This window comes from Gigantopelta aegis, chromosome 10, assembly GCF_016097555.1.
Source record: "Gigantopelta aegis isolate Gae_Host chromosome 10, Gae_host_genome, whole genome shotgun sequence".
NCBI classification, from domain to species: Eukaryota; Metazoa; Mollusca; class Gastropoda; order Neomphalida; family Peltospiridae; genus Gigantopelta; species Gigantopelta aegis.
Window position 1 is genome coordinate 10,470,921 of NC_054708.1, and position 15,941 is coordinate 10,486,861.

At 36.7% G+C, this 15,941-nt stretch overlaps 1 protein-coding gene across 1 annotated transcript in view; it reads right to left on the minus strand.

The window, feature by feature from the left end:
• Positions 1-371: 371 nt before the first annotated feature.
• Positions 372-15,941, minus strand: part of LOC121382846 (5-hydroxytryptamine receptor 1-like) — a 35,072-nt gene continuing 19,502 nt past the window's right edge. The window contains exon 2 of the mRNA XM_041512474.1: positions 372-13,510. Coding sequence (XP_041368408.1) covers positions 10,949-12,352 — 1,404 coding nt within the window. The 5' untranslated portion in view covers positions 12,353-13,510 and the 3' untranslated portion in view covers positions 372-10,948. The remainder of the gene's footprint in view (positions 13,511-15,941) is intronic.

A 15,941-nucleotide genomic window follows, 5' to 3' on the forward strand; every position in this document is an offset into this window, starting at 1 on the left:
ACACGCACGCACACACACACGCATACGCACACACACACACACACACACATACACACACGCACGCACGCACACGCACACACACACACACATGCACACACACGCATACACACACACGCGCACACACACACACACACACACACACACGCACACACAGACACATATACACATGTATATACATGTATATATTAGAGTATTAAAAAATCAACATACAGTTTTATCAAGCCTTACTTTTTTCATTACCTCGATGCAAAAAATTACATTTCAATACAGAGTAGCATCAGACGCCATTCCATTTCGGTCAAAATATTATTAACTAATACTTAGTAACGAGAACAACAACTAATAGTTATTAAAAAACAACAACACCAAAACACTTTTCATATTTGATATTATGATATTATGAAGTTGATCACAGCCTTGAAATGATACAGCATCGATTTACAATCATTTACAATAACAATAACACTTTTTTTTAACAGTAACAAATGCTAACAAACACAAAACATGACATATCACATATTATTATTCCAGCCGGACACAGCCGAGCCAGTCTATTGGGTGGCTAATTATAGCAGTTAGTGTCGGCCGTTTCCGACATTACCCGACTAACGAACAACGCTACGACGGAAACTCAGATCGATATCCGTGGGCCCTCGGTGTTCTTTGCCTACAAAAGAAAAAGGCGGGGTTAAGAGTAGATCGAGTAACCTCTAGCCCTGTAAGACGAGTGCTGGAGGTTACTAGAGTTAAAGAGTAACAGTTGTCGTTAACATCCATAACGAAATTTTAACAGTGCAATTAAATACACAAATGACTGTTGCTGGATGGTAAATAAGACCACCAATATTAACTAATTGCACCAGAAGGTATTCAAAATTCATTGATTTGTTTTTGTTTTCTACAGCAGAGAACACTAAGTACAATATTAGCTACATCTCGATACCTTGTGACATTCGCAGTGTGTACTTATAACAGTACGCACTCTTTGCTTACTATGTTACAACTGCAACGATCTTTTAGTACTATGTGTTTACACCTGTGAAAAGTTTGTCATAAAAATTTAAAGTTTAACCACACTTCTTCACATGTATATATAATAAATGTGACTTTTGTTAAAAAAATGTTTTACTTAAAACCATAAAAAAAAGTTCCAAAATATAAAACATTTCAAAAGAAATACATGTACGATTATCTGTTTTAATATCAAATATACTGGCGTTTATATATTACTAAAAAAGCCCCAAAACCCACACAGAAAACTGGCCGTTAATATTTAAAAACAAATTGTTCTTTAACTTAATAGTTTTACGACAAAAATGTAAATTTCCTACACTCATCGTGTAAGAATATAAAATTCCTCATTCATGAACATTCACTTTTTTCATGAAACATCGTTAAGACCCACAAGCCACCATGAATGCTGAAACGGCACGACATTCAAGATGCCATAGATATGACTTCCATTGTTAAATAATAACAGGACGATGCAGTCAGTGGTGATGATTAACATCCGATATCCATCACCTTTAACGGATGGCTACGTTTTGTCAACACAGTTAATAGTCTACAAATTAGCTGGGATCCATCACAGTACACGGGGCACAACTGGAGTCCTATTTTGATCATTTCTATTGCTTTTGATCATGTGGCGCTGAAAATGGGTAATTTTCAACGTCGGGACAACAAAACCCAAGTTTACATCGGCTCCTGTTCCCGACACAAACTGAATAGAACATACGGCGTAAGCAGAACAGCCGACCCTCGGGCAGCACGGGCGTCTATTTGCCTTTTTCAGTCGTGTGGGTGTGTGAGTGTGGGTGGGGTTGTGTGAGTGTGGGTGGGGTGTTGGGATTGGGTAAGAATTATATTTCAAACAGCTAGGTATGCTGAACTATTTCTGTCACTTGAGATCGATCAAAATGAATTATTTATAAACAACTTATTATACGGACAAAATGACTTCGACTGCCCACTTATATGCATAAGCGTACGAGACTGGGGCGGGGGCAACTGCAACCCCTACCCCCCAGTTCTGGAGGAAAAAAATTCCTGAAATTCGTGCAAACAATAGAGAAATTCGTACAAAATGAGCTGGCCTGAACACTTTTCACAATGTATTTTCATTATTCTACCCTCAATATTAGCTGTAAGCCATGTTTAATTAATTGTTTAATTCAGGCAAAAATCAGCCTGCCCCACCTCGCCCCTATAAAAATGTCCGTACGCTTATGCTTATATTTTTAATAATTGTGTTTCTGGTACCCAAAAAACTCACATTTTAGAAGCCAATCCAAAATATAGAGGCGAAAGAAATTGTTTAAAAATGGTCTTAGTTGAGTTACATGAGCGTTGTCCGGACCAACCGAAGGTACAAATGCCAATTTAGAATGCAATCTGCACCACAAACCGCTATAACGTTTAGACGTATGTTGTAATAATCGATTGAACAAGCTGTTGAAATATATATAGGCAGGGTAGTATTTCTTGCACACACCACTACTTCAGATTGATGAATGGAAAACTGTTCACATAAATGGTAACTGCACTAATAATAATTCACATTTTATTAATAATAACAACAATAAGAACAATATACGCCCATTACGTGCCTTTATAATTTAAGTCAGCAGCATATATAGACGTTAAGTGGTTTTATAAAGGCGAAACTATGACCCATCTCCATAGGAGAGTGTATTTAGTGCAGTTTTCATTTTATTTTACAGTTTCGTGCTTATTTATCCAATCAAGGTTCAAGCACGCTGTCTTGTGCAATCACCCCGGCTATTTGCTGGGCTGTGCAGAATAATGAATAGTTAATAGTTAGTCAAAGAAAAGTCGATGTAATGGTCTTACACCTCCCCACCCACCGAGTTGAGCATTCACTGGGATTGAACCCACCTCATCAGATAACTGTAGGACTACATGTTGGAATTTTAGTCATTTGAAGTCCGCACGCTGACTACGCCGCACGCCCGTGACGGTGTCCCGGTTCAGTGAGATGATATCAATTTACAGTACATGCATAATCAAACACAAAATAAACTAATATTAAGGATTTGTGCACGTGGATGACTTTTTAAAACATTTCCTTGTACGTATACACAGCAGTGACCATAGCAAAAACAAAACCAGTTCGTTGAAAAAAAAATACATAAAGGTGTCTTCTGACAATGCGATTTTTAGTAACAAGTTGTGACATATAAGTATTAATAATTGTTCATTTGGAAAATTTATTATTTACGTGTGGCAGGCACCATTATTTATTTTGTATATGATGACTCGCACCACAAACTGGATTATTAATTCCAGTGTATCGAAGATATTCAAATGTTCACACATAACACGAGGTACATATGTTACATGATTATGCATATTCATTAGATTATATAACAATACAAGGGAAAACAACTGCAAACAATGTGACTTTGGTTGAAGGTTTTTCCCCTAGTTTATATTTAGCAATTGCAAAAGTGACAGATAAGATTTGAAACACCTGTGGCCGATTCTTGTTTTATCTATTTCAGAAACTACTTTAAGATTTGAGACAAAAAGACGTTTGACCGAATCGTTTATCCATTTCAGAATAAGCTGATATTTCAAAACTCAATTGTTTTAATTTATCTGGAATAATAAAATGCCATAACATATATGACAACCAAAACGGCTAAGAACAAATTCATTTTATTTCAAGGTTATTGAAAATCTACGAATGCTAAGTATAGTTTTCTTTTATCAGAACACAGACGTTTTAATCAACTCCGTAATGATAAAAAAATACGAAACGTAACAAAATGTAATTAGTAATTTTATAGGCATTTTAAATTCCAGACGGGCAGACAAAAAATATATTGTAGCCTCGCCACGTGTACTCCATACATCTACAGAAGACAGTGATTGTTGTAAAGGAAAGTACAATAGATAAGTTTTCACAAATCAATAGTATGCGTCATCCACGTGCATTTCCCGGTATAACACGTCTCTCTACACGGTGTGACATTCAGTACAATGTCGGTGCGTGAAGTAAATATCCTCACGGTAAAGTACAACACTAAAACAATAAATAATTATTTTAAAAAACGAATTCTATAAACAAAATTGAGCAACAATGCAGAGTTTAGGCACTGCGCCAAGCTAAAACACGTAAAACAAAAATGATTGTAATATCGTCCAAGAGCTAGAAATAAAAATATACTCTGTTTCGTTTCGATGCATTTGATGCACACTATATATTACTGAATAAGCAAATGCATTTTGTATGTGTGTAAAATGAAAATGACATAAACAAATGGCAGAGGACAGACTTCGACTGACAAATGTCAATGAAAGTTGGGGGTGGGAGGAAGTAAGTATCATACAAAAAAAACCCCACTAAAAATTCACACCCCACCCTGACTTCTTTAAAAGAAGAAAAAATTAATTATGGTATTTATTTATTTATTTATTTTATTTTATTTATGCCTTTGTACTAAATCCGCTACTGTGTCAATGAAAGTGGGGGATAGGAGGAAGTAGGTATACTATAAGAGAAAAACGACAATTTCACACCCTACCCTGACTTCTTTAAAAGACGAAATTATTTATTTATTTATTATTTTGTACTGAATCCTCTACTTTTTCCACAAATTAAACAAAACTGTCTGTGTAATGTGTTAAAAACTAGCGAAAGCGGAATGCTCACACTTTTTTTTTCATTCAGAAGACGTAATATGAGAGCAAGCCAGTGGAAACTATGATGTAGTATCGGCAATTCGGTGAACTGTTTATCACGTCGTACCGACGAGTTAACAACTAGAGGTTTCAAGGCCCACCCACACCTTCCTTCGAACGTGAGGCGGGTGCACTAAATCTGGTTTTAACAACATTCCTACCATACTACAGAACCGACCCCGTGACCGCCCCAGATCTGTTCCTCTCTCACCTACAGCTGCTTAGTTATATAAGATGTAGAATAACATTAAAGCGACAGACCCTAGATTTTAAACACTACGGCGTATTTTTCACTGTAACAACCGTTTTTTTGATAACTGAAATCAGACATTAGGCAGATTTTATTGTTTAAATTATCAATTTCCGTACATTCGAAGTATTTCTGGTTATCCTGATGTTTTTAATACCATAAAATTCATTTTTCATGTTTTTTAAAAACGCACGTACCTCTGAGAAATAACGGTTATGGAGACAAGCTCTAGTTTCCCGTTTGAAAGTCATAGACTCTTATAATTATATATCTTATAATTAGGAAATAAAATGAACTAGAACGATCTGAAACATTTTTAATATACAGATACTAGTATTTTATATAGATATTTTTAAAACTCAATATGCAATTTTAGTCACTGAAACGTATCTCTTAGTCGGATACCATTTTAACAATGGCAGCAAACGCAGAACATTCCCTTTATATTTTGTATCAAAAATAAAATATCATTTATTATATATAGTAGCACGGTTACGTATTTTTGAACTGTGAACCTTTCTTCCTACAATAATGTTTTAATCTTTAGTGTAGGAAGAAGGTTTGTTTAAAATAAAATGACGCAAAAACCATCTCATTCGTATGCTAGTAGTTCAATAATAGAGCTCCCCATAACTATCCTAATGTAAACCACAGATGGTTTTAGCGAGATAAATCTTAAAGATATTCGAGACTTGAATATTTTAAAATATTTAAGACCGAACTGAAACTATGCGTTTGATGAAAGATTTATCGTTTAGTTGTGTATACCCACATGCACAACGAGGCAATTAAATATTAGAGGGATCAATTTCTTGTTAAACAATGATGGAGAAATGCTGAAAGCAACGTATGCATTGACCTTAATATTAAGACCTGGTTAAAAGTTAAAAATGAAAGGGCATAAAAGCCAAACCCATGTTTAATGAATAAAGAAATAAATATCGATTTTGTTAGGATAACGGCACAGAACCTGACAGATATTTCAATTCACCATTAGTCGACATAGCATGGATTACTCATCAAGGGAGAAAGATGAATCCAACCGCATTGCAGTTTCGATATTATCGAGTTAACTGGGTGTGCAATATATCGATTATCAACAGAAAAAAAGTCAAGAAGAAAATATTCCTATAAAATCAATAAATCAGTAGAAATCGGAGTACTCAATTAATAAATCCTAAAATATACATATCAGGTCAAAAGTAAATTGTACGGATAAAAATTATGAAGTATGTAAACTTAACATTATGCACAACTCGTACAAAATCGATTATATCAGGAAACATGTTGTAATAAATTATGCATTAAAAACAACTACACAATAAAAGAGCAATAAATAAACATCTATGCATAAAATGTGTTTGTGCACTGGGGACCACTGGCAACGGAGAGTCGATAATGAATATATTTATTGGCAATGGCGAGCACCCGGCGATTGTTCGTGGCTGTTATGTCACACCACCAACCAGGCAATCGCCATGGGTGTATCACGTGATAGAAAATACTGCGGGATTAACTAACCTAGTAATAGTCTTACTCGCCCACCTGAGAGTTACTGCGTCTGAGATTTATATCACAAGGAGATATCCGACACATGTTGGACACCAATTTAAAGAGATCTGATTGGTTGCTCTGCTCCACGGCGATGACCTAGGCCTAACACCCAAACCGTCTATTGAAATTAACACTACAGATACCGAATTGACCCACAGGTAAAGTATGTGTGCGCATGAAATGAAAATAACTTAGTTTTAACAGAAGTTTTTTTTTTTTTTTTTAGAATATGTAAAACTTTTTTTTTTTATTGCATTCGTGTCCGTGAAAGCTTCACTATTTTCTTCATTATTTATATTTATTTTATAGAAAATGGATGCGTCTTTGAATGAAGGGAACAGAAAACCAAAAGAGAAACTGGTATAGATAAAATAATGGTAGAAAATTGGGAATGAACGACGTGGTACGCCAATAACTACTGAGACCGCCTTTAATTACGTTTAAAAATTGACTGGCTTATTTCATCATTTATGCGATACTTGCATTTTAATATGTACTTATATTTCAGATATGGTTAGTCTGTCTGTATCTCTCTCTATCTTATCACTTCGTTCTTTGTTATCTGTTGGTCTGTTGAACTGTCTGCCTACCGAATGTCCTTAGCATTATGTCAAAATATACAACTTGGCTGAATTATTTGAATAGAACGCTAACAATGGTTGTTGTGCACCCAACCTGTTCAGAGGCCCCGTTGAAGATATATTCCTAGAATCAACTAAAAGCCAACATTTTGTTTCATTTGATGCGTAAATGTTTTTCATATTTGTGTGATATATCTCTACTATCTTGCGGTTAAACTTTTAAACCCCAGTGGAAAGTGTTCCTAAAATAAAGAAAAGGCGATAGCAGAGAGCTAAGAAATGTTTCTAATGGCACCTGCACTTGACCGACATTACCAGCACTGTGTGTTACTCGTATATTAATAGGGTCGTTATAATCTCGCCCTTTTTAATAACCCTATATCTGTCCATTGTCATCGCCGAGTTTTCAAGGTCCTGAGTATGGCGCCGTCATCCCATTCCCAACGACTGATTGTGGATCCGCTATTATTTATATTAATTTAAAAAAAGGTTCAGACATAAACTAGAAACATCATTAAGTACATTTTGTTTACTTTGCTGTAAATATTTTGAAATGAAACAATACAAGCGAAAATGTTCTGAAATGTTTTGTACAAGAATTGACCATGTTCGTATGGCGGAGCTGTATCTCATGTAGATGGGGTGTCAAGGAGGCGGATATTAGGGGCGGGTGGAGGATGGTAGGGGCGGGCACTTGGAACGTCTGTCCTATGTGTACTACATAATTTTTAATTTTGAAGAAATGAGTTGAGAAAAAAATCTCTCTCTCTCTCTCTCTCTCTCTCTCTCTCTCTCTCTCTCTCTCTCTCTCTCTCTCTCTCTCTCTCTCTCTCTCTCTCTCTCTCTCTCTCTCCAACACACACCTACAGAACCTGCTGTCTTACTTCTAGAACTAGAACTCAAAGATATTCATGAACCGTTAGCTGGCAGGTGTCACAACAGTGGACACGTTATTAAATACGTTCAGATGAATATATTCATGAACAAGATTAACATTTATATTTGCTAGAAAAAGATTTTCAACGAATATTAATTGATCACTACATGTACGTGAAGAGCACTTAACGGTTCAACTCTGAAATGGTGTAGCTGACAGTGTATTTACAGCCCTGGTATTTTCGTATACGCTTATAATCGATTACTTTACAGATACTTCTAAGCCGTTTAAAATATTAAATGAATAATGTAAATAAAATGTATCATATTCTAACTTAATACATGATCGTTTTAAAAAAATTCTTTAAAAAAAATCTTAATAGAAGAAACAAACAGATATACATTAAAACATAACGTAACTACAGGTATGGTTATTGCTTCAAAGGTTTGGCAATGGTGGCTTGTAACATAAAAAAACAAAATCAAACTGATAATTGCAGTAAATAGAAATATATATATATATAATACATGTGATAAAAACCACTGCGGTTGATATAACTGAACATGTACCTATTGTTTTACATAGAACATATTTTAAAATAATATTATGATCCGTGGAATGGAAAACTGGCAACCTACAATAAAACATGTAAAGGTCTGTCGACTCGCATTAAAAACAATTAATAAAAATCCCCAGACTAGGTACACTTTACATGCAGTCTAAACTATTATTTATTGAGACTTGCTGAGTGTGTTGCTCTTGTTAATATGTTACCGACTAACAGATATGTTTTAATGATTTAAATTACATATGAAATACATTTTTTCTACATACATTTGTCATCAGTGGCTGTATATTAAATGTGTTTCTGATCGTAACTAGTGTCTGTACTAGATCAACAACATATTATTTTCTACTATATCTTTTTTTGTACGTCCTAAATTATTGGGAGACCAAATCCATTTTGGGCTTCTTACAAAAATATTAGGACGACCAGAAAGACATTAAATATACCGATATTTTAAACAAGAAATTATATTTAATATGCAGTTTTAGTAATTAAAATATTGTATCAATGGGAAACATCTTACAATGGCAGCAAACTCAGGACAGTCCCTTTAATATAATCCTTCAGTGCCACCCTGTCAGTGGTGACATCACTCTGACACCCAAAACTGGTCGATGTATTTTTCACACTGGGATGTTGTTAAGCAGTCACTGCCTGGCGGTACCTAACGGGGGAGGGCACGGGGAAGTTACAACCCTACCCCCTACCCACACAAAAAATGTGTCCAACTGGAGAAAACACTACATAACTTCTCTGATTTTATTTTCTGATACCCCTCCCCACTAGTTATATGAAACAAAGTACAGCCATGCATTGATTTATTCAATTCAGCGTAACTGTTTTAGTTTGTGCTTTTATACAGACTGGCAATTGGCGATTTGCATAAATGATTGACTTATAATTACTGGCTAATATAAATATTCCCAATGTGATGATTGGTGTGACATCTAAATACAACTAATAGACAGGTGGCTGTTATGCAAAGTGTCGTGTTATAGGGGGTGATGGCATGGCCGTTAAAATATATTTCGTTTAAAATTTATTATGTCTTCTAATGAGTAGTTGTGACAAGTCTTTTTTTAAACTGTTTCAATTTAACATTTAAATTTTATATAAATGTTGATCATCGATTCCTTCATATACTAATATGTACCATTGGTTTTGGCACCCAATAGCCGATGCATTTGTCGTCCTTAGGTGTCCTTAAACATTTATTTAATTATTTATTTATTTATTTATTTACTGAGTTATCGGTTTTCACATGCCACGGGTCATATGAACAATCCATTGTGTAATCAAACTAAACAATGATGTAATAACTGAATGCATTGTCAACAGATACTTTGGTTAGGGAAGATTTGTGATACTGTTAACATTACTACATTAAGATTACAAACCAGTAAAACACACACACAAAACCCCAGCTCTTTGGAAAAAAAAGAGACACTACATCTGAACTCGCTACATTTACATAGATTCGCGCTCCAATGGACGAAAACACTAATGAATAATTATGCACATCTGAAATGAGGCTATTACAAGTAAAAGTCAGCAGCTATTTTTGTCTTGGAAGATTCGGGGTGAGCAACGTGTGCACAGCATTTTACAATGAACACCTTTGCCAGTCGGAGGAAGGGCACGTCCCTGTATTATTGACAATGTCATGTCCAATCTTTGAACAACCTGCTGCCTGAAACGATGGTTTAACATCAACACACATGGTGTGTTATTAACACGACACGATGACACATGCTGTAACTATACGATAATGCGATTATGGTTTTGAGAAGAAAAAACAAACAAATAATGGAAAGTTAGAAAATGATATGGATATTAATGATGGCAATATAATACACACACGCACACTTAAAATGGTAGACCAGTCTCGTGTTAATAGGTACACTTCTGTTAAAAAGACGAACGAACTTGATGACGTATTAACGGACTATTGTCGAGCAACAGATGAGTGTTAACATCATTGGCAACCTTATATACATATACACATATATGCACATACACACATGCATAAGCATATGCATATATGCATACATATAAATGTACACACACACATATACATATAAATATTCGTGACAATGTTCATATGCATATACACATATTCATATATATATATATAACATGTAAACATATCCATATGCATATAGATCTACAGGATATTTAATATACATATATGTATATGTGTATATGACGTACGTAACATCATATTAGATATGTCATCAAATGTTAAGCTTTAAATACTGTATAAAAAATCGTCTGGCAAGCTAACAATAAATATACATTAACATTTCAGTGTCTATGTACATTAAAAAAAAAAATCATAAATATACAGAAAATTAAATTTGGCGATGTACATACATAACTGAAAAAAAAAAAGAAAAAAAAGAAAAACAACACTAAACTTTGCTTTCTCTTTGACCATTGGCCGAACCGTTTCCGATCTGGACCAAAGTCTCACCATGACTGTTATACCTGACCACGGTTTCGGCGGGCGGGCGCAAGCTGTCTCTGTACGAAGGGACGGGCCCTCCTCCGTACTGCTCAACGTAACTGTCCGCCCGCATCCGGTGATTAATTCCACGGCAGCGAAAACACAGAATCTCCTTGAACGGATTTCTGAAGTCTCGGTTGAACCGTGCATATATTACTGGATTTAGAAACGAATTGAAATAGCCCAGCCACATTAACACACTGCTCAGCCATTCCGGTATGGCGTTTTCCTCGACGAAAGGTCTTACCACGGCCAGTATAAAGAAAGGAAGCCAGCACGCTGTGAAGCCTCCCATGATCACCCCCAGCGTCTTCGTGGCCTTCCGTTCCTTGGAAGTAGTTAATTTTGTATGTGACTTTGGCAGAATATTCCGCAATGTGAGCCGTCTTTTCGAATTATTCATCTTTGGCAATATTTCCTCTGCATCATTATCCAATGCATTGTGGTCCTTCACCGTCCCGTTCGGGAGGATGCGACTGTCGCCACTGTCGTGAGACGGCCTCCCCACCTGAAACGTCACTGATTCTGGATGTCTGTTGAATTTCGACTTCTCCTCCTCTTTGGCGATTCGCGAGGACACCCTCCATATTTTGAAATACACAACGATCATGACACTTAAAGGCAAGTAAAAGGCACCCACTGTTGCATAGATTTGATAACCGATCTGCTGACTTATGAAGCACTGGCCCGTCTCCCTGGGACTCTTCCAGCCGAACACCGGCGGGATGGAGATGAGAGCAGACGACACCCACACGATGAGGATCATTATGCCCATTCGCTTCGGAGTCCGCTTCATGGCGTACTGGAATGGCTTCGTGATGACAAAGTACCGATCCACACTGATCATGCACAGGTTGAGGATGGAGGCCGTGCACAGCAGGACGTCCAGCGACGTCCACAGGTCGCAGACGGTGTGGCCGAGAATCCAACTCTGCTTGATCTCCAGCACCATTGCCAGAGGCATCACAAAGATGGACACGGACAAGTCTGCGACGGCAAGGGAGACAATCAGCAGGTTGGAGGGGGACTGGAGGCGCTTAACTATGCCGACGGCGATGCACACTAAGCAGTTGCCGACGATGGTGCCGAAGATCATGACGGTGAGCACGACGGCGATGAGGACCTGAGCGTACAGCTCGCGTTCCGGCGGTAGTGACGACGACGACGACGTCGTTGAGTTGGGCCTCGAGCTTGTCGTCGACAGGTTCTGCAGGACGTCGACCACGACCTGCGTGACGTTGGCGCCGGCCGCGATCGTGTTGTTGTCGTACGTGAAGACGGTTTCGGCGTCATCGGATTTGGTCGCCATCACACCCACAGTTCTCCTGAGAGACAGAGAGTTAGTGGCGGTCAGCGGACAGGGAGAACACTTTTAGTGTCCACAAAAACGGTAATCACCAATAAAAATGCATCGATTTCAAACGATGACTATATCCGAGAACTTAGCCTCTTCTGATGCATCGGTCGAGAATCTCTTGCTTACTGTGGAGAAACTTCACAAACACTTTGCTAATGCATGCAAAAATGGCTCTATTGAATCGATATGCAGACACGTTCAATACTCCCCGTTCTGATACGGCTTCCCAATGCGTTTACACTCTTTGTTAGTATTGCTGGACAGTCGCTTCAAAAATACTTCCACTCTGTGGCTTAGCAGTTATATGGGTGGGTGGGGTTGGGGGTGTTAATATAGTACGACACTGTTTCCCCAGATGAGAGGAGCGACCTGCTATCGGTGAATAAAATCACACGCTGTTTTCCCAACGTTGAGTAAACCTCGGCGCTGAGTTTGTTTGTAGAAGTGAGATTCGCGCTAGCAACTTTAACACCATTCCGAAAATAAAGATGTTTTTGAACTTGGGTTCAAGAACGCGATTGCTTCCAAGAAAATGATAAAATATTCCGTTTGTTCACAGTCGTAAAACAATCAACACAACGTTGGTTTCGGTTTCATCAATTTCCAAATAATTTTTCCTTTTCAACAAATATTCATCTACTATACACACGTAATATTATTTTAACACACTTTTTTTTTTCTTCTTTTTTTTTTTAAATCAAGAAGTAGCTAGAGGATTTGCAGTAATCCTTTGAAGCGAATTATTTCCACAGTCTGAAATTTTAACACATTATGAAAGCAAGAATTGTATTTCTTGTCAGGGTATTCCATGATGTTGGATAATTAATTCATGACACTACGGTAGACGCAGCAACATGTTTTTCTAATCCCTGCATTCAAAATGTCAGAAACCCTCGCTGCTCAGGATACAGTCACTGTGTGTGTCCAGAACCTCCATCGGTTTGTCAGACAATGTAGGTCTTAAGGAACTTCTTCAAAACTAAATTGTTGCCTTATTTCGTCTGTAGCGACAGCGACGTCATCATGGATGTGGATCGGTCGAATAGTGAGTGACTAAACCCGTTGCGACTCTACTCTTTCAGCTGTCACGGTCGACAGTGTCTGTGGAGTCTGAAAAGAGAAATCAAAGTACCGTGTAATAATTTTCTTTCACAGATCGCTAAATAAGAGGTTATAAATATATTGTAGTCGCAATGGTGCTAATGCGATTTAGCCGGGTCGAGCTACTTTCGACCCAAATCTTACCAGTGGAAAATCCGCTGGATCAACTTCCTGAGGTAATCACGTGTAACAGGGTCCACTTAGAAAACTTACTGTTACGTAGATATCCAACCCAAACTGCACGAGAAGGGATCAAACTGAAAAGAATTCCTAAAACAACAAAAATACTCTTCGAGGACAAACCAGGGTATATTTACAGTACAGAGCAGTATGGTAGGCTTCAACTGTAGGTATGACCATCATTATGAAAATACCCCCTTTGTTTTTTAAACAAGGTCTACTTGAAAAACTTACTGTTATGTAGATATCCAACCCAAACTGCATGAGAAAGAATGAAACTAAGAACTCCAAAAACAACGAAAATACTCTTCGGGAACAAACCAGAACATATTTACAACAGAGAGCAACTTACATTTATGTCCGTCATTATGAAAATATCCTGACTTTTTTTTTAATAAGGTCCATTTGAAAACATTACTGTCATGTAGATATCCGACACAAATTGACGAGAAAGAATCAAACTAAAAAGAACTCCAAAAAACCAACAACGCAAATTCACGTCGGGAACAAAGCAGGGCATATTTACAGTACATTAGGGCAAACGTCAACTGTATTATGACCGTTATTATGAAAATATCGATAACTATTTTAAACAATGTCTACTTGGAAAACTTACTGTTACGTAGATATCCGACTCTTAACTTCACGAGAAAGAATCAAATTGAGAAGAACTCCAAACAAATAACGAAAATACTCCTCGGGAACAAACGAAAATATATTTACAGCACAGAGCATTATGGCAGACTTCGACTGATATGTATGACCGTCATTATGAAAATATCCCGACCTTTTTATTTTTTTAACATCCCCATTGAAATGCGGTCGTATCAACTTTATAGTACATTGAAGCCCAGGTCTTTGTGTTTTTGTATAGCCAGAGGTTGTTACCACAGCCAACGAAAGGTTTGTAAAGAAAGACTGCGTGAATTTGAAAGCCGCTATACTTTGGTTCGATATTTATGATATACAAAGCTAAAAAAGAAAAACCTCTACATAACGTTCCACACACACACACACACACACACACACACACAGCCCGTGTGATAGTTACTTTTATACTGCACAGTCGAACAGTGAACAACCGTGGAATACCGACTGACTGACCACAGGAGAGATTTGTCGCGGCAGGCTTTGAGTTCGAGAGTTTGTGTATGCCACGGCACCGCTATGTGGTATAAATCGACTAGGATCCTCAAATAATAGCCACGTTAATTAAATCTGATCAGGACTAACGGTTTAAATGGGAATATTGTGTATTTCGTCTCCATCGGGTCTCTCAGAGAGAGAGAGAGAGAGAGAGAGAGAGAGAGAGAGAGAGAGAGAGAGAGAGAGAGAGAGAGAGAGAGAGAAAGAGAGAGAATGTGTTCTGCAGAACGTTAGGCACTGTAAAAATAGATAGATGCTTAGAAGCTGTAGGCAACGGAGTTTATAATCTATAGTGGATTTTTGTTTTCTAATATGATAACATGAACTGACTTAATTTGAGATTTACAATCCATAGTGATTTTTCTTCTAATTTATATGATAACATGAAAGGCCTAAAGTATTTAATTAAGGGCTGTTCCAACAATTATCAAATAGGGATAGGTGTTAATTTAGAAAAGGTACAAATAAAGTGTATAATAAATGGTCTTAGGTATATATCAGGGGTCGAAATTAGCCGAAATTCCTGCCAGATTTATTAATAAAACTACTACTATAGTCCGTTTGTGTGAAAAAGAATCCGATGAATTGGAATATAAATATACAGTGAATAATGTTAAAATTTATACTAAAGCATATTACTGCATTTTAAACCCATACTAACTCAAAAAAACATTTTTACTAAAGTAAATAAAAAAAGGTTCTGAATAAATTACCATCAAATTATATGGATTAATCATTTTTAATACAGGAGAGAAGACAAAATGCTAGAACAGGTGGAACCGTGCGTTCTTTATGTTGACTGTTCCATCAGTTGTCTGCATACCTGTATTATAAAATAAGATTTAGCCTATGCAATTTGATGATAATTTATAAAGAAACATTTTTTTATTTTTTTTTACTCTGAATTTGTTTTAAAAAAAATGTTATTTGAGTTGGTATGGGTTTACAATTTAATCATATATTTTTATATGAATTTTGACTTTAAACATAGAGTTATATACCAATTCATAGGTTCCTTTTAACGCAAACGGACTACAAGTGGAATTCATCAAAGTATGCACTAAAGTATGCATCAAAGTATCAAAGTATGCACCAAAGTATCAAAGTATGCACC